This window comes from Aricia agestis, chromosome 3 (assembly GCF_905147365.1).
Source record: "Aricia agestis chromosome 3, ilAriAges1.1, whole genome shotgun sequence".
Classification (NCBI taxonomy): domain Eukaryota; kingdom Metazoa; phylum Arthropoda; class Insecta; order Lepidoptera; family Lycaenidae; genus Aricia; species Aricia agestis.
In genome coordinates this window covers 5068512-5093188 of record NC_056408.1, presented here as the reverse complement: position 1 = coordinate 5093188, position 24677 = coordinate 5068512, and the positions used below count along the sequence as shown (strand labels likewise).

Here is a 24677-nt window from a genome sequence, read left to right as displayed (position 1 = left end):
AATTTTCACAATTTACACATTTCTGTTGCCACTATAACAATTCAAATAAGTGGGAAACACATTACCTACCTTCTATTGGTTAAACTAGTCAATGGTACGGAACTCTACATTACCGCCAGTCCGACTCGCACTTGGCTTTAGTTAATTCAAATTAACGAATCGTAATTCAATTTCATTACAAGAAAATAACATTGAAACATGATTATAGTAAAGACTTCTTAACGTGTAGTACTTTATGTACCCTTTTTCTAAATACCCAAAACCGTTTCTATTAAGAACAAATTCTAATAGAGATTAGACCAAGCAGAGTGTAACAAATCCGTCTGAACGCAGCGCGATATTGGACTATTTCAAATTCAATGTTTTTTCAAACAAACCGCCACGCCAATTTCGCCCGCGTACATTTTTAAATTTAATATCTTTGTACTGCGGCTTCTGAGGTTAGCACTAATAGTAATAAAAAATTCTATTCTCTCTCCTCTTTATTTCGGCTGTTAATGGGAATTTAAAATTAATGGGACGCGGAAATATAAAGCGGTTTCAACTTGACCGCGATTTTTTAAAGGAAATAGGTACGTAGACTTTTGCTGACGTAGACTTCTTCCCGCGGCTCTGTTTTATTTTCTTTATTAGCGTGAAGTATTGTGAAATTGCAGCGTAGTCACGTGGTCAGATAAAAGATACAACCTGCTATATTGTCGTAAAATCGATTCCACTGCAGGAACCGTACACTTTGATCCGATCAGTCACCTCTTTGTTAAAGTATCTAAATAATTTTGTAACGTTTTCGACAGCGTAATTTAATATGTTTAGAGAAAATTTGCGACACGGCTGTTGGTTCTCACTTAAATATTTCACCTCCGTTATACGATGCCCGTTACATTAATTAAAAGAAAGGGTCGATCGGACCTCCAAAGGGTCTCTTAAAGGTTTAAATGTAACATTTGATAGCCGACTCGAGCGAAAACCTCACTATAAATAATTCCGACAAACTAGAGCAAATTACGATACACTATTTTGTTTGTAAGCATCTGTCTCGCACTTTGAAAAATAATATTATTATGACTATGTCTGTCACACACCTCTGGACCTAGGTATGCTACATAGGCCATGGCATGGCCCATGGGCCATGGGCGGCAGCGTCCTAGGATGGCGGCAGAATTCGTACATAAGGGCGGCAAAATTAAAGTGGCCTATACTTATAAAAATAAATCCGACCCTGCTGTCACACCAATCGAGTAAGCTACGCGATGACTTCCCGGGTGGCTTACGTTCTGTTTCGGAGATTTTTTGACAGATGTTTATCAATTCAACTGCGTTGTTTATTGGTTAACGTTTTGCAGTAAGCCAATCAAAAGCGGCAACGCCTAAATAGATAAACTGTAGTAAAAAAAAACACTGTTGACGAAGTGTCCCCATTCACTGATCAAGATTTCTGTTCTGTTCTATTTGCGAGCTACATGGGCATTATCGGCGATGGCAACTTGGCTAAACTTTCTGTTTACTAAAAAGTAGCGGCAGTCTGGATGACTATACTAAAAAAATATATAAATACGTATGGCACTCGGGGACTGCCGCGGTAAAGCGATTGCATAGCATTTTTATCAACTTATGTTATGCATTAATTATAATTCGCATACGTCTAGTACTCTAGTCGCACGCACACAAGCACCGCGCCGAAGTCTGCCGAACTGAAACGATGTTATAAGTACGGCACACCGACAGGTGAATGAGGTGTGTTAGGTTTTTTCGTTACGGACTTTCTTGATTCAATCGCCGCGCTCAAAGCCCGCGCTAAAGCTATGCAATATCTTATTATTGTTTTTTATAATATGAGATTTCTATACAACATGATATTCACGACTGGCTTGGCAATGGCGAATCAGATCCCGGATTTTATCCGGCATATCCCGGGGTAACCAGGAAACCGGATAGATCCCGGGCATTTACTTTAAAAATCCCGGATTTATTTCCACTTTTCAGTGTCATGTTAGGTCTCAAGTATTCGATACTTTCTTGCGGATTTAATTTTGCGAACGCTTTGTTATCGAGAGAAAATAGGATTTTCTTTATAAGTGGAAATATTTGTTCGGGAAGAAAATATAACTTGATACTGTACCAGATAGTGATAATGTTGAGATCATGTTAAATGCATTTTATTAAAATGTCGTTTGACGTACCATAAAAATATTATTTAGGTAGATGTTAAAGAACCAAATAATTACAACGTCTGTTATTATTAATTATTATATATTATATTAAACTTTTTAAACTAAAGTTGTTTGTAGCTGAAAACAATTTCATTTTTTTTTCAGCTACAAACATTTCATTTCATCATTTCAAATATTATTTCTGTTAATAGTTGATTCGAAGATCTGTCACAAAGTTACACCAGTACCTACTTAATATTATACTTGTTGAAGAGAGAAATACAACTATAGACTACCTCTCCGCGCCTCAATTTGACAGGTTCCTTTCAAATTAATCCAAGCCTCAGTTAAGCTGTTTTCCGATAGAGAAAACATGAAAAGAAAGTAATGGTGACTTAGATTCCAAATCTCGAAGCTTCCGACGAGATAAGAAATTCACAGAGATAAGTAACAAAACGATTTCGTCTTTGATTAGTCAAGGAAAAGGAAACACTTCACAATGAACCAAATAATTAATCAAACTGTGAAAAGAATCGGACTGCAAATATTTTTAAGTTTTCAAATAAAATATTCTGAATACATTTTGACAGCTTTATTCCTTATTGTTCCCATTTTAAAATTTTAATAAATGCCGGTATTGTCGATTCGATAGGCAAGGGATGGTGTGCGGGAAGTTCTGCAAAAAAAAAAAACAATAATATTAACACAATATACAAAACCGTCGTAGTATTATTGTTAGGGCTCTATATATTGATCTTTCTTCGTTTACACAGCAGCTCTACCCGGGATGAAACCTGCACCCTCTCGAGTTCGAACCAAAGGTGTATCCACTGCCTACAGGACAACGTCTTTTAAATTAACCCGTTTACTTATTTATTTAGTCGCCGCGTTCCGCTAGTTATATAATATCTATGGACGCTTCACACCACGTCAGTCTGGCCCCGTGCTAAGTACCTGAAGGACTTGTGTTACGGGTACCACACAACGGAAATATATTTAATACTTTTATATTAAACTTACATATATTTAAGATTATTATATGATACACATATTTAATACACATCCATGACCCAGGAACTTTGAAAACTTTTTGTTCCGTCGGCGGGATTTGAACCCGCGACCCCGGCTTGAACTACCAACAGCCCACCAACTGAGCCACAGAGGTTGTCTTAGTTATTTATAGAAGGGAATATTCTGCTACTCACAGCTGCATTCATCCGTGGGTACACACACGCCAGCGCTGTTCCGGAGATATCCAGCCACGCACTCGCAGCCGGGGTGGTAGCAGCCAGCCGCGATGGCTGGACAAGGTGGCGGCATCTTCAGGTCACGGCAGTTCTTGTAGCATACTTCTAGATTGCACTTGTAGTACTGCTCGTTGGCGGGACAATCTGGAAGCAAAAAAAATATACAAGGTTTAACATAACTAAGTGATATACTTTAGTGTGTGTATGTGTTCAACTGATAGAGAGTATAAAGTTCACTGTGGAAGTAGCAGCGCTGAAAGACCATTTTTTTGTGATTTGTATAGGCAAGCGTCCCCGCGTCATGAATTTTCCTTACATGCATGGGTGATGAAATTAAGTACTCTTTCAGCACTGCTACTTTCACAGCGAACTCTAGGTAAATATACAGTGTGTAACAAAAATAAGTGATAATATTTTAGGGTGTGTACGTGTTTCTTGTCGAGAGTTCACCGTGAAAGTAGCAGCGCTGAAAGACCAAAATTTTTTTTCACATTTGTATGGGCAAGGGCCCGAGCGTCACGAGTTTCCCCATACAAAAGTGAAAAAAAATTTTGGTCTTTCAGCGTGCTACTTTCACAGTGAACTCTCTACAAGGAACACGTACACACCCTAAAGTATTATCACTTATATTTTTTGTTACACCCTGTATACCGTACCGTAAGTACCGTAAATACCGTAAATTCGTCATCATCATTACTTCCCGCCCCTCCGCACCGCGCCAGCCTTTGTGGCGGCCACGCATATCCCACAACCGTAAATACCGTAAATTGTTGTTTTATGTATAATTTTTTTTACTTTGTATTTTTTTGGTGTGCAATAAAGTGTTTTTGTATTGTATTGTATTGTATTGTACCGTAAATATATACCCTCACACTCCCTAAAGAATTGTCACTTAGTTTTGTTACAACCTGTAAAACATCTATAGTAAAAAGAAAAGCTTTGACTAAAGCATCAACGGTCTAAGAGCATGAAACTTATTAGATAATATTGTGAAGTATCAAGTATGTACCTAAACATCATAACTAAGCATAAGGATTTAATTTCTTTGGGAGACGAGATTGGACTACAGTTATTTTGAAGAAAATAAGATAAAAAATGAGGTTTATACTTTATCAATGGTTTGGCAGACCTTTAGCACTGGATACCTCCTAAAGTACCGCGACCGAAACTCCATAGTTGCTGGTCATTCATACCTCTATAGGGGTCATTTACAGGGAAACTTCCAGCTTTTATCTCGTGGCTCTAGGCCACAATAGGTACAAATTTTTATGCCTACTTTGATAATAATTTTTAACAAATACTTACCAAACGGCTCCTCTTCGACCGGCGATGCGGCCACTAAAGCAACCGCCAAGACAACAAAAACAAAGACCAGTTTAGTATCCATGTTTACTGCTGGATCGACTATGACTAAACAACTGCCTTTTCCTTATTTATGTTATTGAATGTACAAATAGTTTATATTTATATGTTGCACTCGCCGCCTGCTCATAGTTACTAATTGCGTTTTTTATTGCATGGATGTTAAAGCCTAGGTACAAATCACAATATCTAAAACTATGTTTTTGCGGAGAGAAGGAAAAACTTAGTAAGGAAATATTGCTCCAGTACATAACTTCAATTATTATAGTCAATGAGACTATAATAATTGAAGTTATGTTCTACAGGGCCACAAGTATCCGTTGTATATTCTCTTTATACAAAATGTTACTGTAAATACCGTTATCCTTGAAACCATCAAACGAGCCCGTCAAAATGAACAAGTTTTTTTATGAGAACAATGCTGAGAACTTAAAAAATCCATCTTCATACCCATACAAATTGCAGATCCGGGCATCCGTATGGGTATGAAGACGGCATTTTTTTTGAGTTCCCAGCATTGTTCTCATAGAAAAAGTTGGTAATTTTGACGGGCTCATTTGATGGTTTCAAGGATAACGGTTTTTACACTAACAACTGTATATCTCAAATGTGAGCAAAAATTTAAACACCAGCATAAATTTCACGACTGACGATCAAAAAGAAAAGTAAATAAAATTGCGTATCATTATCGTGACATTAAAATTCGTAGCATTATACTAAGGTTTGTGTAGATTTAAAGGAAAAATAAAACGAAAAAGCGGTAGTTGATTTTAACATGACAGAATCCGAAAGGTTCACTAGAAAATGCCCAACGACGAAATTCGTTGGCTCAACTTTCCGGAAAATAGTGAAAAACTTCAGAGTACACTCCCCTGTGGCTTTTTACATTCTTCGGCTCCCGAAAGGCCCAGTGATTTCGGAATTTCTTTTTAGTGTTTATTTTTTTTTTTCGATATTTAACTTATATCAACGCTTTGCCGTAAGTTGAGATTTGAGTTATTTATCATTCTATGACGATTTATTATTGTCTTTTAATTAAATTACTATTAACTACCCGTCGAATGACTATCAGTAATTCGACGGGTCGTTAATAATAATTCATAGATTTCGATCATGGTACTACGTGTTATTGGTATTTATACGTGGGAGAGCCATGCTTCGGCACGAATGGGCCGGCTCGACCGGATAAATACCACGTTCTCACAGAAAACCGGCGTGAAACAGCGCTTGCGCTGTGTTTCGCCGAGTGAGTGAGTTTACCGGAGGCCCAATCCCCTACCCTATTCCCTTTCCTACCCTCCCCTATTCCCTTCCCTTCCCTACCCTCCCCTATTACCCTATTCCCTCTTAAAAGGCCGGCAACGCACATGCAGCTCTTCTGATGCTGCGAGTGTCCATGGGCGACGGAAGTTGCTTTCCATCAGGTGACCCGTTTGCTCGTTTGCCCCCTTATTTTATAAAAAAAAAAAAAAAAAAAAACCGCTACACTTTACATAATATTTTATATTTTTTTGAGATTAAAGGTACAAGTTAGAAGCCGGCCACTATGAAAAGTGTCGCTAGCTTCGTGTCGCTAGGCGGAGGGTATTTCATAGAAATACATAGAAACCAGTAGTGTCGCGAAGACACGTCGTCTGCGCTTGCTTCATGTCGCCCGCTGCCAACCAGCACCTTAAGGCCCAGTAGTCCCTAAAATAAGCAGGTTGATGTCTGTCACTACGAATATCGACGTAAAGGACATTAAAATAACATTCATATCAGCGCGCCTTGTACAGCGGCTGTTACGCCCTCGCCGCGTGCCTTGATAATAGAAAATAGGAGTAAAAACTTTTTGTTTTTAGTATTACACAAAATCAAATATATCAAATCGTTTAGGTACGTTAGGTTACGACACATATACTACATTTTTTGTTTTTTCTAGAAAGTGTGTAATTTAGCCATAAAATGATTTAATTATGAAAAACAGCGTTATAACAGTCATCTTTGAGATTTTTTCTATCAAGCAGAATTTTTCAAATTGTGTACTGATATACCTTTGCGTATAGGAAATTTTCTCAATTTTAAAACGGTACTTATTTCATACTTAAATAATGACATTTCCTTTACTAAAAACGTGTTTTAAAAAACCCATTTTACGTAGTTGCAACAACCAAAGCACCTTAAGAGGATACCACAGCGGCTAGAGAAATGAAAAAAAAGTACGTGTAATATCTATAGCTGTCTCCCTTACCTCAAGCCTATACCGCAGAACGCGATAGAGACAACTGCAGAAAATCCAGAAAATCAACGATTCGTTGTCCCCTGATTCCTTCTCCAAAACTTAACCGATTTAAGTACTTTTTTCATTAAAGATTAAAAAAAGGCTTGAGCTGTGTTCCTATGTTTTGCTTTTTTTGTATAATGTATCCAAATCTGTTTTCTGGACGTTTGAACACAGTGGAAAATCTGGCCATTTTTTTGGGTTTTTGAACGTTCATATCTTATTTAATAATTAAATTATGAAAAAAAAAGAAAACATAGGGACATTGTATTAGTGGCCGTAGATATTCAGGAAAAAAATTATAACTCTACTAGCATTATCCAGGGAGGAAACAGGGGACAACGTTTGTATGGAAAAAATGGCGGTGTGGAATCCTCTTAACCGATTTCAGTACTTTTTTAAAGATTAAAGAAAGGCTTGAGCTGTGTTCCTATGTTTTTTTTTTGTATAATCTAGCCAAATCTGTTTTCTGGATGTTTCAACATAGCGGAAAATCTGGCCATTTTTTTGGGTTTTTGAACGTTCATATCTTATTTAATAATTACATTATGAAAAAAAAGAAAACATAGGGACATTGTATTAGTGGCCGTAGATATACAGGAAAAAAATTATAACTCTACTAGCATTATCCAGGGAGGAAACAGGGAACAACGTTTGTATGGAAAAAAGGGCGGTGTGGACTCCTCTTAAGCCAGTAGTGTCGCGACGACACGTCGTCTGCGCTTGCTTCATGTCGCCCGCCGCCCGGCACCTTAAGCCACTTTAATTTGTCGCCCGTATGTACGAACTGTGCCGCAATCCTAGGACACCATAGGACGCTGCCGCCCATGTTAGGCCATAGACTTTACTGCCTATACAAAAATCCAGAGCTGGTTATTGATATAAAGCGTCGATTCTCTCGTTCAGTTTCGCTGAGGGATCTTATAGTTACGCGCACCCAAACTTAGATCAGTACTTTAACTTGGCAATATGAAAGTACATAATATCATATTTATTAATATATCAGGGCTACACCATTGACCATAGTCATAGTTATTGGGAAAAGGCTGCGCCTGTAAAATCCAAAGTTATTAAATTCTAACAATAGGTATAGAAATTAGTGGTCTCTCTGGTCTTCCCCATAATAATAATAATTAGCATACCGCACAACATGACATCAACACACTGATCCAATCAATATTATGCCCTTGAAGTCTGTGCACAGATAATAATTATACCTAATAATAATAATTAATAATGACCCATACTGACGATATTTTATAATAATATCTCTAATGCTTATCAACATGTTTATTTTATACGGTAACTCAGCTCGGTTTGATAAACTGTTTAATTATATTTTTTCTTATTGGTAGTCAGGGTTCCCTAGATTTTTTTTTTATTACTATCAAGCAAAATTTTTGTGAGTTGCTTCATTTTGATAAGACGAACAACATGTTTATCTGCGAAAAATCTTGAAAGTGGTAGCTAACAGAGATAGAAAGGACCATGAAACCAAAGTATGAAATCCTTTCTATCTCTGTTAGCTACCACTTTCAAGATTTTTCGCAAATAAAAATGTTGTTCGTCTTATCAAAATAAAGCTACTCACAAAAAATTAGCTTGATAGCAATAAAAAAAAAAATCTAGGGAACCCTGACTATGGTGCTTTTCATCAGTATAAGATTCAAAATAATATTTGAATTTGACGAGATTTAATGGGTATTACTAGATGTCCGATCACACTAAATAGTGCACTGTTTAGAGTTTCAGAACACACATAACATAAACAGGCATGGGATATAAATAAGGATAACTGGTCTGTTGTTCAGTCATAGTCGATCCAGCAGTGAACATGGATACTAAACTGGTTTTCGTTTTTGTGGTCTTGGCGGTTGCTTTTGTGGTCACATCACCGGTTGAGCAGAAGCCGTTTGGTGAGTCTTAAAAACATGATAACCTTTTTACATGACCCTTCGCAGTCATGTAAAAAGGTTATGTTTTCTCTCTACTGCAACCTCTCTACGTCGGTGTCTGATGGAATAGATACTATCAGAGAAGTTGATTCATAGGCAGATGGCGGACCTACTCTAGTTAGTGGCGTCTAAACCAGCCGACTGCTAGCGGCTAACATGAAATGACATAACCCAACCAAATGACGTAGGGCAACTTTATTCCTCAGATTGTTCCGCCAACGAGAAGTATTTCAAGTGCAACCTGGAGGTCTGCCAGAAGACCTGCGCGGACCTGGTGAACCCCCCTCCGTGCCCCAACATCTCTCCCGACTGCTATAAGCCCAGCTGCGAGTGTGTAGATGGATATCTCCGGAACGGCGACGGTGTGTGTGTGCTGGAAGATAAGTGCTGTAAGTATTTTTGTACCGATATTACAATAACTAGCTGATCTGGCAAAGGTTGTTTTGCTACATTAATTATTTCTAGTATCAATATAAAAAGTAAATAAAAACCTATTCTCAGGCCTAACGAATGTACATACCAAATTTCATTAAAATCGGTTGAGTCGTTTTGGAGGAGTTCACGCACAAATACTATAGATTTACTACGGTACTACCATAGATTAGATATCTATGGACGCTTCACGCCACGTCAGTCTGGCTCCGTGCTAAGTCTAGATGAAGGACTTGTGTTACGGGCACCACTCACCAGACAACGGAAATATAATATTTAAGATTTTTATTATACGATACAATATATAATAATAATACTAATAATAATAATACTCCCCACACCGGTTTCGGTGACGGTGGCCGGTTTCATTGAAGCCAGGCCAGCGCAGGAGTAATTTTATAGTGCCCAAGTGTGTGCGCAGTACACAAGAGCACTCTCTATCCCTTTACTCTCATAACCCAGTGGGACGGAAACAATATATTTAATACATAGCCATGACCCAGGAACATTGCAAACTTTTTGTTCCGTCGGCGGGATTCGAAGCCGCGGCTCCCGGCTTGAACGCTATGGGCTCAACCACTGAGCCACAGAGGTCGTCAAAAAAGGAGGGGCTAAAATATTGGAAGTGGATTTTTTTCCTAGGTTCCGTTTGAAGACGTAAAAATACTTTTTTGGGTAGAATGTAAATTCCTTGACTTAAATATAAAAGTAAGTTTAGTTAATTTTTAGAAAATTAATATAGAAGTTGTTTTTTACAGAACTTGTGCTGAGTTTCCGTTCACCGAATCGACAATATCGACACAAAATGATTGTTAATGGTATCAATTGTAAATAAATATAAACTTCTAACGTTGTTTATTTATTTTCTATGAAAATTCCTTAATATACAGTAGGGCGTGTCACGTTGTATGGGCGATTTTTTTTTTAATTTCTTTACGTATTAGGAATCAAAAGTTGCCTTGGACTTATATGATTATGTATATGTTATAAAAGTTATATATTTCTTTTACTTTTGGCTCGCTCAAGTGTCTTGAAATATCAAAAAAATAATTTTTGCCCTATTTTTTTTAAGTCGGTTAAGGTGATAAATATTATTTTTTATCAGTTACAAATATATGTTAATACATTAAAGAAAGCAAAAAAAATAATTTTAATCCATTAAATTATAGAGAAGTATTTTAAACATAAGGCAAAATTACAGCCGGCTGCGTTCAACAAATCCAATTTAGTCGATTTTCGCCAAATATAAAATAATAGCTTCCGAAACTACCTTCGGAGATTCTGATGAATAAGTTGCATGCCCCAGAAAAATTAAACCTAGTTTTTGTACCATTATTACATGCTCTTCTACTTGTATGCGACGGTATATCTTTTCATAACTCTATAGTAATTTAGTTTGCCCTCTCGTTTCTATCTTAGGTTTTGAAGTGATTTTAATCGTTTTATCAAATTAAACGAAACGAATTACTAATTCCTATCTATTCTTTAGCTCACAAATCACAATTGAACCACTCAGATAACTGAAAAATACCACTTAGTCGAAACTGTAGCAGTCGAATGAGGTCAAATAAAAACAGGGCGCGGGTATGTAAGTATAAAATATAAAGAAACAGTTGTATAACGTCTAAAATATTTTTTAGACATTCTTTACATTGTTAATAATATTAAAACAGTCCGTTGTTTTTATTTTTCTAATTGCAAATAGTAAAAAAAGCCAAAAACGTAAATTTAAGTAAAAAAAATAAATGCAGTTATTATTTTTATGGACAAATACAACTTTTGAAAACTATTACATGTAAAAAATCAAAAGTTGGAAAAAATGACACACCCTAATATACAGTGTGTTTGTGTAAACACCGTTATCCTTGAAACCATCAAATGAGACCGTCAAAATGAACAACTTTATCTATGAGAACAATGCTGGGAACTCAAAAAAATTCATACCCATACAAATTGCCAAACCGGGCATCCGTATAGGTATGAAGACGGCATTTTTTTTTTGAGTTCCCAGTATAATTGGTCTCATAGAAAAAGTTGTTCATTTTGACGGTCTCATTTGATGGTTTCAAGGATAACGGTGTTTACACAAACACACGTATAGTGTAAAATTGTTCAAATATTATTACTAGTCGAGACTCGAGAGCAATCCGTGAACGCAAAGTGGCTATCATTGATTTGATATCGTTGTCACTGATAGGCTAGCAACAACACGTAATTAAGTTTTTTACGTTTGTGTGTGAAAGTCCATGACACACGGGCGCTTGCCCATACAAATCACAAAAAATTGCTCTTTCAGCACTGCTACTTTCACACTGAACTCTATTTATGGGACACATACACACCCTAAAGTTTTATTACTATGTTTTGTTTTACCCTGTATAATCATAAAGACGAGACGAGGCACAGAATTTCATACGACATTTTTTCTGAAGTTCTGTGTCACGATACGCCGTTTAGACTATAATTCAGCCACGTCCCACGTGCCAAAACATTATGGTATAAGCTTTATAAGGACAAAAGCGTCAAAATCTAAATTTAAATGTGTGAGAGGTATCAAAAATAATTGTTCATTATGCTGATGTGTCATACGCGTAATACAAGTCAATTATATAAAGCATCCCATTTCGCATTATATTATCACGCCGTCGACGCCATGATTTAAATACAGAATAAGGGAAGTTGCTCACTGACTGACTTTACGACGCAGAAGTTTTGTAGCCTGTGTAAAATTTTGTGTACTGTAATGGCGACACCAGCTAGACATTAACCCAATTCTACTAATAAAATGTGTAAAAAAATTGCTGTTTAGTTTAGAGTTACTTTCTTAACATAAGTCTCAGAAAAAAAGTTTTTTTTTAGGTAGACCCAAAAAAAATGACGATTCACAAGCAACATATAGTTGTCATTGTCAGCAACAGTATTTATTATAGAGCGTATTGTAACATATTCTATATTTTAAAGGTTTGCTTATTTGTAAGAGTGCTTTCAGACGTACGCGTTTTCTGCGTGTGTGGATTCAGCTCGCAGAAAACGCGTCGTAATACTTAAAACTAAGTGTCTAAACACACCATGCCGAAGTTCCGTGGCAGAAGTTCGGCATGATTCCGCCTGCAATGTATTTTAAATTACCGATGACACACCATGCCAAAATTCTGTCGCGTTATATTGTATGCGTTTGACATTGCTGGCCTAATCATACCGAAATTCCGCCGTAGAACTTCGACATGGTGTGACACTTACACGTCCGATTTGCCACCAATTTGATCCCAACCAGAAACTCGCAGCGCTATCGTATGTTCCAGTGAACAAGGGCTCTTAAGGGAGTCCATTATCAAAATTGTTTCATCTTATATCTTACATTTTGGGCCTATTGCATTGTTTTGGCTCTGCATTGTATTTTGACGTTCACAATGTGATGTATATTAATTGTTACAAAAATTATGTACTTAACTAGCTGTGCCCCGCGGTGTTACCCGCGATTTATTAGGTAAACTAAATTGTGTATTAATAAGTAAATCGTTATTGGTAATTAGAGACAAAATGAATTGAGTTTGATCATCGGAAACATCAATTTTTGATGACTGAGGGATGGAAGTTGATTAACTTGTCATATGCTATTGTTTTTAACCGACTTCCAAAACGAAGGAGATAAAAATATATGTTTAATGTTCAGATGTGATTTTTTATGATTTATGATTAACTTCGCTGTCTGTGAAACGATTTCCAACATTTCGCAGTGTAAACTGTAAAGGACTGTGAAACGAAGGACGGGACGGACGGGCGGCACATCTATACTAATATTATAAACCTGAAGAGTTTGTTTGTTTGAACGTGCTAATCTCATTAACTACTGATCCAATAAAAAAAAATCTTAACCCAGGAAAGCTATATTAGAGTGTATCAGGAGTTTCCAATCTTTTTGAGGCTGCAGCGCAGTTATACGTAGGAGACAGGACGAAAGCCTATTATTCAAATGACACTCGAAATCCGTATGTAGAGATTAGGTTAGAATAAATTCACTTTTATAATCAATTACTCAGTTTGTTTCTAAAAAGGATAATTAAAACTCAGCACTAACGAAGCGATACCATTTCCAGGTTAAAAGCACCAGTTCCAGGAGGAGAGGGGGGGGGGGTTTGGGGGGGCTCAGCCCAATGAAAACAATCATAACATCTCCTCCATTATGAAAGTCGGTTAAAAATGTAGCCTATGTGTTAATCCAGGATGTCAGCTACCTCCTTGTAAAATTTTGTCGAAATCGGTCCAGCCGTTTAAGCGTGAAGAAGTAACAAACATACAAACTCACAAACTCACATACTTTCGGCTTTATAATATTAGTAGGATTAAAAGAAAAATAATCGGTTACTAAAAATAAAGAACAAAAATTACATTTTATAAGCAGTAATTATAATTTAGCTTACATCTTTATGTTATAACGCGGTCAATATTTTAAAATTAAATTAAGGCGATCCCCAATAATGAAATCAAACTTAATACATTCGAAACTACATTAATGTAATATAACAGCCAAAAAAGTGATTTTTATACACTTTTTACTCGAATACTTTGTTGTCAATCGTGCTTGGGCCTTTTCATAAAAGAACGCGAAACAAAACGCCCTCCCTGGTGACACTTAAATCATACATGAAACATGGTCGTATTACAACGACAAAGGATCCGGGTTTTTGTCGACATGTGTAAATGCTCCATTAGTGAAATTATGTTCCCTTAATGTGTCCACCGAATGGAGGTCACTGGATGCCTTAGAATTTATTTGACACCACAAGATTTGGGTTTTCTTAAGTCGGTATGTAAAGTAGTTATAGTGGCGTTGGACACAAGCAAGTTACTGTAGACACTATTCTTTTTTAGGGTAAAAAGTAGCCTAAGGGTCAATTCAAACCGCCACGCGACGCGTAGATGCATTCCTTTTGTACTGAACTGAGATGTCTTGTAAATCTGTCAAAACAAATTTAGTAATTGCATCTACGCGTCATGTTGCGGTCTAAATTGACCCAAATCCAGAGCTTTAGCTAGTATCATACCTTTGGTCGATATCTGTTCAGCAGCTATTCAAGATGAATTAGAAACATTCAGTGCGATGATATTACTAGACATGCCCTAAATTAAACAGGAAGTGTTATTTATTATACAGCTGCTATAAATGATTAGCTTAATCGTGTCACTTTCACTCTAGTAAGGTTCTAAAAGTGGTATCAGAGACTAAGCCCATCCCTTTGGAAATATGAGCCCTCTGTGGTTTAAATACTGAGACTATGAAAGATAGGGAGCTTAGGTATTGTTAATATTTTTTAAACAAAAAAGGGGGGTGTTATAAGTTTGACGTGTTTGTCTGTCTGTCTGTCTGTCAATAGTACCGTAGCGTCCAAACGAGTGGACCGATTTTAATTTAGTTTTTTTTTTGTTTAACCTATCAAGCCCCAAGCGGCAGCCGGCTGCCAACATAACAATTGAAAATCTGTTGTATCTGCGATACCTACGATGGACGAATTGAAATGAAAAAAAAAAACTGAAATTATCGAAAGTGTTCGTAGCTATGGTTCATCATCGTCAGCCCGCTCAGTACTGAAAAATTTGGGTTTGATCTACTTATTTTTGAATCAGGGATTGATTTTAAATTTCTTAAATTAACGTTAGATATTTTCTCAGATCATCAAGATACTTAACTCGGTAGTACCTACTCACAATTAAAACTTTGTTGCAACTTTAATGTTCACATTCACAAAACTTCCCTGTTTAAATTATTCAACAAGGCGAGAAACATTTTGACAATGTTAATAGACGTATTGTTTCGTACATTTCGGAGTTTTAAAGTATAATTATTTTAATTGTGATTGACTTTAAATTCACGGCATATTCGGGACTGAAAGGATTCTTTGTGGCTTTTGTCTATTGATTGTTTAATAATAAGGTTCACTGTAAAAATAAATAATGATATAAGAAGAGGAAAATCGAAAAGCACTAATTGAAGAGAAGTGGGTAAGTGGGTGGAAAGCTTTGGACCCGGGAAAATTATTTTTTGTAATCAATAAATGTGGATTTTATGTATGAAGAGAGAGACTATGAAAACCGCTAAAAGACGTATAACTAAGTTATATAAGTACTTAAGTTAGTATTAGCACGAATTTGACTGGATAATCAGATTTTTTATTAAAGTTTACATATTTTTAATTTTTATGTAAATTAAATATTCAAATATAAACATTGTTATCCAAGGGCCCAGATGTCCCTACAGCTATCTATTACTTTATACCTGTCATAACAGTAATGGATTTGAAACAGGAAACTGGTGATGCAATTATTGTTATTACGAGATTTCCACTTCTCTTTATTACATCGAGCCTCGTGAAGAAATTGTATTAAGTTCGGACGCCTTAAAGACGCATTTAGATGAAATGTTCGTCAGGAGTTGTACGAAGAATTATATTCGGTACTGTATCTAACTATTGCAGTATCGAACCCACAACTTCATAGCGCCTTTTGAAGAATATAATATTGTTACGTGCTAGGGTTCGAGGATTTGGAGAGAAAGACTGCTGACTCTCTTGAAGACTTTATTAACACTAACACTAGGTCACACAAATCACTATGTCCAAACACTAAGCACTATCACTGTCCTAGGTTGTAGCCGAGTCGTAGGTTCGCTATCACTCACTATTGATCACTTGTTTTTACTTCGAAGTCGCCTCGAAGATCGCTCCGATTAAACTGAACTAGCGGCCTGTCTGCCTGCGACTATTTATATGGGCCGGATCGAATCTCAGAATATTCCGGAAGATTCCTTTCCAAACCCGATTTGCATAAACAAGTGTGGAATATTTCTAGAAAATACTCGTAGGTACACCTAACGCCATCTAGTATCGAGTAGGGGATTTATGCTGTCTGTGTTTCGCTGGTTTGACGCTAGATGGCACTATATGTCCGTAACACTATGATATTTTTTGTAACATACTTTTTGTCGAGACTAAAAGAACACATAATATCAAATTTCAACAAAATCGGCTTAGGGGTTAAGTGTGAAGTTAAAAGACAAACAAACACGCTTTCGCGTAAAATGGGTCAATTTTATTAACAGGTACTATTTTCCAAGAGCTTTCGGGCTGAAAAATGACCACTTGATTTCTAAAACTCTATATGATTCCCTTATTCTCTCACCGCTTTTACCTTTTATGTGTGATGAATTTTCTTTTAAAGCGTCACAGGACTGGCTCCGAAGATAACCGACCAATTCATACACTGGCATTTGTCTGTATTTCACTGGGAATTTATGGTCCCCATATAATAAAGCACCTACTACCGTAGGGTTGGCAAATGGATAAAAACTCAACACAGGATTTGCAAACAAAAGTCTTTTCAATGTCAATGCTGCTTTTTATGTAGGTTTTCTGTTCTCTCTGGTCTGCTTCTATGTTGGAATATTCGCAAAATTTTCTTAATTTTTTTCTTTCTGTGGCAACCCTAAGCGAGAGAAAGAGATTTGTCTCCGGTCATAACTCATAGCGAATCCAAACTGCACAAATAGCGGGGATTAGACGAACAAATGAACTCGACTTTTTCATAAAAACTGCCTCACGTCGTAATTCACTTCGTTTTAAAGGATTTAAATGATAAAGTTACAGAGACTGCCACCCGCAGGATTATACACATTAGTAAGAAGAATAGCAATGAATCCATTAGCAAGGACCTAGCTAAAGCTCTATGCTATCGTTTGTAGATAGAGTCCAAACGGCGAATTGAAGCACAAAATTTTAGGTGAAATGTCATTTGTTTAAAATTGTGTGCATTATTTTGATTACCGTATAGTTATTAAATAATTATTCATTCAACTGTTGATGTAATTCAGTATTCACGTCAATTTTATAGCAGTAAAAATAAAGCATGTAGATTGTATAGGCAATAATTGGTTTTTTGCGTCTCTTGTGGACCTCAAATCACACCAATTTTTTTTGTAATTAATGACATTGTTACGTCGATTAGTGTAATGCAACATTAAGAGAAGAAAATTTTATTTGTTCGAAAGCTAACTGATCGAACACTCAACGCAGCTCTGCATTGCATAAAATAGTAGACTGAGAGTAAAGTTTTTTTTTTATGAAAAAAGGGGGCAAACGAGCAAACGGGTCACCTGATGGAAAGCAACTTCCGTCGCCCATGGACACTCGCAGTATCAGAAGAGCTGCAGGTGCGTTGCCGGCCTTTTAAGAGGGAATAGGGTAATAGGGGAGGGTAGCGATGGGAAGGGAAGGGAATAGGGGAGGATAGGGAAGGGAATAGGGTAGGGGATTGGGCCTCCGGTAAACTCACTCACTCGGCGAAACACAGCGCAAGCGCTGTTTCACGCCGGTTTTCTGTGAGAACGTGGTATTTCTCCGGTCGAGCCGGCCCATTCATGCCGAAGCATGGCTCTGCCACGTATAAAAAGTTGATGTAATTTAAATAATTATTATCTTAGTACTGATAATAATTATTATTTAAATTACATAAACTTTGCTGCTTACAAAATACTTTTTTTACTGTTAATAGACTTCTTTAATCTTCTTTGTAATATCGTGAACGGAAAGCAGTTAATTATACGGGAGTAAGGCATTTTTTGTCGCCTTTATATTAAACCTGTTAGTGCGAACTCGGCTTCCGCAGAATTATGAAAAGTCGGTAGTAACAAAATGTTGTATATCTATGGAAACTGTAATTCATAATAATGGAAGGTATTTAAAAATTAACTACGGATATTTCCGATTCTACTACTCATTTATACTCATAAATAAAGTAAAATAATCATCTTGGACGACTCTACGCTCAACGGAAACTTACATATTGATTTTTTTTTTCAAGTAGGTAAGAGTGTCTAAACACCGAAAATACGCGGCCGAAGTTCGGCATGATTACGCCTGCAATGCTCTACGCATACGATTTAACGCGACGTAATTTCGGCATGGTATGTCATCAGTAGTTTAAGTGTCTAAACACACTAGGCCGAAGTTACGCGGCGTAAATTCTGCATGATTACGTCCGCAATGTCAAACGCATACAAAATACGGACGGAACGTGACGGAATAGTATGTCAACGGTAATTTAAAATACATTGCGGCCGTAATCATAACGCCGCGTAACTTCGGCCTAGTGTGTTTAGACACTAAAATACATTGCAAGCGTAATCATGCCGAAATTCGGCAGCGTTTTTTCGGCCTAGTGTGTTTAGACACTGAGAATAATTATTTTTCGGTGTAATTCGCCCACCCGAATGCGCAGTTTGATCGCTCGCGCTACATCGCGATATTACAATCGAGCCAAAACGTCTTTTTTTATGAAATAAGGGGGCAAACGAGCAAACGGGTCACCTGATGGAAAGCAACTTCCGTCGCCCATGGACACTCGCAGCATCAGAAGAGCTGCAAGTGCGTTGCCGACCTTTTAAGAGGGAATAGGGTAATAGGGGAGAGTAGGGAAGGGAAGGGAATAGGGGAAGGTAGGGAAGGGAATAAGGTAGGGGATGGGCCTCCGGTAAACTCACTCACTCGCAAGCGCTGTTTCACGCCGGTTTTCTATGAGAACGTGGTATTTCTCCGGTCGAGCCGGCCCATTCGTGCCGAAGTATGGCTCTCCCAGGTATAAAATCATGTCTTTATCCAAAACAGTAGTAAATGTACAGAGAATGTCTTTAGTTGATTTACGAATTTATTATCAAGCTAGTATACCCAAGTAAATAATTTCTGACACTGTAAACAAAACTGTTTGTAAGGGTAGGATCTTATTGCCCATCCGCAGAGCTGAAATTATAACTATTGTAATAACATTATTTATTGCCCGAAAATGGTGAACCCAAAGTAGGATTTTGTTATAGATCTAGTGCCTGCATAAATTACAAACAACTCTTGTATGTCCGTATATTATATCATGTCCTAGCAACACAATGCATATAGAGGTGGATTTTATAGCAGAGGAAATAAGAACAATAAGAGTACATAACGAACAAATGGAACATATTATTCCACTGGAAATCGTAGAACGAATTATTTACAACGAAGTTCAAAGCTCAAGTAAATAACATAAAGCTAAAGACATACTACACTAAACGTGACTTTCCGATCTTTGCCGGAAGCGACCGCGACAGACAAAAATTCAAATAAATTATAAAATTACACTTTTTGATATAGGTTTCTTTTCCTACCAACACAACATTGGTATAACGACCCATGCCGCCGCGCGCTGCTGTCTAAACACACTATGCCGAATTTCCACGGCGGAAGTTCGGCTTAATTCCGCCTGCAATGTATTTTAAATTACCGATGACACACCATGCCGAAATTCCGTCGCTTTATATTGTACATTCGTTTGACATTGCTGACGTAATCATGCGGAATTTCTGCCGCGGAAATTCGGCATACTGTGTTTAGACACTGGCGTAGAGCAAAATAAAGTGGCATTTTATTTTATTTTTTTTTTCGCGTCGCGGTCGCTTATTGCAGCATTGATCAGAAAGTACCTTAGTAAATAGTAACTGTAAAAACAAAATTGTTGTTAGAATTAAAAAAATACACACTAAAATTCAGAGATAGCCTTAAAAAAAACAAATTCAGCGCGTAAGTTCCTTATTTACATATCTTTTGCCGTGGTTAAAATGCAAAAGTTTAGCAAGCTTTGTGGATCCCGTATTGACATAATACAGTACATCCTAAATACACAGCCTAATTCTACCAAGTATGGAATTAATTCGCATGGAAAAGACCAAGTGCAAACAGAAGGGTAAATATGACCTTATAAGGGACAAGGGTCCATTGTGATATTTTACATGTGGGGTCAAGATTTATTTCTTTAGTTCTGTAGTGTTCCAAGCTTATGGATATTACTGTGCTCTGATTTTTTTTACTTTTTCATTTAATCAGGCCGTGCAACAGAATATATTATTTGTAAAGCTTGGACACTAGGCAATATGAAATTTCAATTGCTTTGACATTTTGCATTGGCATAACCCGACCAAATAACGTAGGCCCGAGATAGGGCGTTTGTGCACTACACGGAATTTTACCATCCGGCCATTCTTTATAGTTAATTGATAAATAAAAATAAATAAAAAAATAATTTCTCTCATATAATGTAACAAGAACAACAAAACAGACGTAAAAACAACGCCGCCAAACAACAAATTCCAATTATTTTATTCCTAATTAATTTTATTTGGTCGAAACAAACTGGAACCCTTTAACAATCGTTATCAATACGGTATTTAGTGAAGGTACCAGTCGAGAGCGATATTAGATTCCGTAATTTATTTTACGTCCGTTTTATTGGAATAATAAATTCCGCCGGGTCCCACTTTGAACAATATATGGGGTGAATTCTAGTTTAATTTACATGGAAACTGGACTTTGTAGTGTAAGGCGTGAGATGAGGCACAAAATGTCCTATATCCCACTGCGCCAGGAGCATTATATTTTTCGAGAGTATGTATGTAATAAGTTTGTATGGCAAATTCTTTAGCCTGGAAGGCTTGATGGGTTTTAGCTTAAAAGATGTCGATAGATTCGTGTTTATTGTGTGATTCTTACTTTTGGTATTGACAAAAGAGGGGTAAGTTGGATGTGCTGTCTGTTTGTATGTGTGTCAGTGTACAGTACTCTCAAATTAAAAATGCGCATGCAAATCTTCGCTAACTGTCGTAATCACGAAAACACCCGATCTATGAAACGTAGGAGCCCCAAACAATGCACTTGCATTTTGCATCTTGTTCAAAGGAAATAGAAGTAAATATATAGGCTGTCCGCTGTCGCTGGGCCGTCAATAAGTACTATAACTCACCGGGAAGCCATCACTGGGAGGCTGACATTAACACTGAGTGTTAAAAGCCTCTGTAAAATAAAAATATGAAAAAAAAATCGTACCATTTACGTATTGTTTTTTTATCTGTTTGACATAAGCGAGAATGTCCTTAGCAAATATTTCATTTTTATGAAAGGTTGAGTACAGGAAATTTAACAGTTCAATATTGTGGTACCCAACACTTATAAGAGTCTTGAATCGGAGACTATTTTAAGATTACTTAAGTTAATATTTTAATAATTATTATAGAGAACATTTTACCACGCTATTTTAATTCAGGTAATTTCTGCTTATAAAAACTTAGCATTTACTGGTGTAATAAAGATTCATCCTATGCATTATTCCTGGATCGGGCGTCTGTCACGTCCTGGTGTAAGCTCGAGTTAACTCCAACGCTCAACCCCAAAGCCTTTTTATAACAATATTGTGTTTCAAATTGTTGTGTTTATTGTCGTGTTTCGTCCCCAGAAATGTAAATGAAAATCACTTTGGGAACTGCAATGATTGGAAAAAGTTTTCATTTTGACAGTGTGTAGGTACCTACTATAACTTTATTAATATTTCGTAATATTACGTTATTAAAAAGTATCTGAACTCAGGAACGCTTAAAAATAAAACAATCCAAAATATTTATTTGTATAAATTTAAACGAACAATATAAAACTGAACTACACATTGAATTGGCAGACTCGCTGCCTGCCTATTCAATAGCTCATTTAAAATTGCATTGCATCATCATTCATCACGCTACATTGTGAACCTACCCTTACATCCCATTCTCAAGATCGCCATTCAACGCTAATCCCATTTCGCTTTAATTGTCTAGAGTCCAAAATGAAAGAAGTACTCTGAGCTCTTAAACAAATTCCTTTAGAAAAATTTCCGTTGTACATTTTTGTAGATCATCTTTCATTGTCGTAGTTAGTCGAGCACTTACCCTAAGAGACAATTTAATTTCGTAAACACGCGACCCGCTGTAACAAGAGATATTTAAAGACGAATCTTCAACGAAATGAGGAAAGGACCTTTTCTGTCATCTTTTTGAGTTTTACGGCCGAGAAAATTTTCAATATTGCCTTTGTGGAAATTGGAAAGTCTTTAAAAATAATGGCTATTTCATTTAAAAGAGTTATCCGTAAGGGCGAGGTCACACCGAGACGTATCGTGCAGCTGTTGTCAACTGTAGCTCTACGCTGCGTAGTGTATTTTTTTTGCTATCGCTACCAACATAAAATGTTATTTTACTCCAACTTTATAAGTTTATCGTATTTCAATATTATATATTTTGATAAGCTAACTTTTAGGTATTTAATATTATATTTCTCTTAGAATGTTCAAACATTTAACGTACGTATTTAGTTTTTACACAATAATTTTTAATATTAGTAAATAAAAATTTATTTTAACTGTGAAACCGTAAAAAAAAGTGAATGAAAAGTAATTCAAATACAATTCAATGCAAAAATTCAAAACTCGTACACAAGGAGAGAGGTGTTAAAATTAGTCTTAAGGTGATTGACCCTAATTGCAATCAAAGATTCTTTCAACAACGACCGGAAAACCCATTGATTGCTTTTATGAGGTGATAACAAAACCCGCCGTTTGATGTGCGACAAACAAACGAAGACATGAGCGCTTGAAGTGGGTAACTAACAATTTGAAAATTATTTTTTTCATAAATAAAGGCTTTAGTACCGGGAAAATTATTAGAAATAAAAAAATAATTCTATATATAGCTAGATAATAGGTTTGTTTAAATTATAATGGAATAAATAAGTAAAAGCTCTTTAAGGGGTGACAGACATACGAGTAAGTACGCGGACTTATGGCTCGACGATCTTTGGCTGCGGCGATATCGATTTTTCTCAACAATGACTAAAGTTAATAAATTAAAGTTCATTGTCAGTATTCATCATGTCTTTATCTTTAAATTACCCTAAGCATAACACGATTGCTCAACTTTTATAACCGGCCCGGCCTCTCATAGAGAACAAGTGATCTAAAACATATCCAAAACAATTTTTTACTTTAACGCGGCCGTGGCGCCACCTTAAAACCCGTGTGCTTAAAGTTCGTACGTCTATCACCGACCGCGTGCTTTAAGGCCCTGTATTCCATAATAATTATATTATATGCATACACAATGCACTTTAGGAAATCTAATTAATAATTTATGAAAAATGTTAAATTGTTTTGCCTCATGTTATTTTAATTTATTCTGTATACAGTAATGATATTCACACACCATTGTTATGGTAGGATATGTTAGAACTTAGAACTATTATAACCATGTTACACTTTTGACTACATATCTGTGAATAAAATATGATCTTGATTCTTGATTCTAGATTCCCAGAAACGGACGATTTTCAAGATTTAAAAGTGACAGGAGACATAAAAATATGGTAATCTAAATTCTGAAAAAATATATGTGTTAGTTAAGGATCTAACACAGTGGAATTTATATTCCATTACACAATATCATGAACTTCACTCGATAGAAAAAAATCCCAAAGTTACCTCTTATTTTAACGAAATTGCCATACTATGTCCAAATTATTTGGAATTTTCAGATAATTTTTGTACTGAATTAAAGACCAAGAATATATCTAGGGCGTTTCATTTCTTTGACTCGATTTAATTGATGTATAAAAAAACTACGATCAAAAAACTATAAAATTGCAGGCGCAAAGGTTCGGCTGGTACGCTTTCAGTCACACACTTTGCGCCTGCAATTTTATAGTTTTTTGATCGTCTTTATTTTATACACCAATTGAATGGAGTCAAAGAAACGAAACGCCCTAGATATAATATTCTTTGTCTTTAATTCACTACAAAAATTAAATAGCATGGCAATTTCGTTAAAAGAAGAGGTAACTTTGGGATTTTTTTCTATCGAGTGAAGTTGAATGAATGAATGAATGAAAAATACTTTATTGCACCAAAACAAATATGACATACAAAACATAGTAACTATAAGAGTAAGAAGTAAAAAAGGCGGCCTTATCGCTATAAGCGATTTCTTCCAGACAACCTTTATTGTAAAACTATGACGTAACAGTAGTAATAGATGGTAGGTGACTACATAGACAGCTAGGAGTATACTTTTTTTTAAATATATAAGTATATTACAAATATATACATACAATATACATACATAATTATAAATATACATACAAACATAAATAAATAGGAATAATACAATACAGGTAATTATCAGTTATTATGGACTAACTGTGACAAAAAATGTTCCTTGACGCCATTTTTAAAAACGTACGAGGACTGAGCACGTCTCAAAGATATGGATAATTTGTTCTACAGACTGACAGCACGAGCTGTGAATGAAGAGTCATAAAATTCTGTATTACGAGTGGGTGGTATTAGTGACATACTCGTATTAGTGTTTCAAAATGTTTTAACACTGTCATCTAAA

General features: G+C 36.2%; 2 protein-coding genes across 2 annotated transcripts; one reads left to right on the top strand and one right to left on the bottom strand.

The window, feature by feature from the left end:
• Positions 1 to 2727: 2727 nt before the first annotated feature.
• LOC121740582 (venom serine protease inhibitor-like) lies at positions 2728 to 4859 on the bottom strand. Its single transcript, XM_042133318.1, has 3 exons — positions 4703 to 4859; positions 3356 to 3541; positions 2728 to 2826 (listed from the first exon to the last, which is right to left on the bottom strand). Coding segments are annotated over exons 1-3 (270 nt in total). The 5' UTR covers positions 4785 to 4859; the 3' UTR covers positions 2728 to 2824.
• Positions 4860 to 8815: 3956 nt separating this feature from the next.
• LOC121740583 (venom peptide BmKAPI-like) lies at positions 8816 to 10253 on the top strand. Its single transcript, XM_042133319.1, has 3 exons — positions 8816 to 8935; positions 9181 to 9363; positions 10165 to 10253. Coding segments are annotated over exons 1-3 (267 nt in total). The 5' UTR covers positions 8816 to 8853; the 3' UTR covers positions 10167 to 10253.
• The last annotated feature ends 14424 nt before the right edge of the window (positions 10254 to 24677 follow it).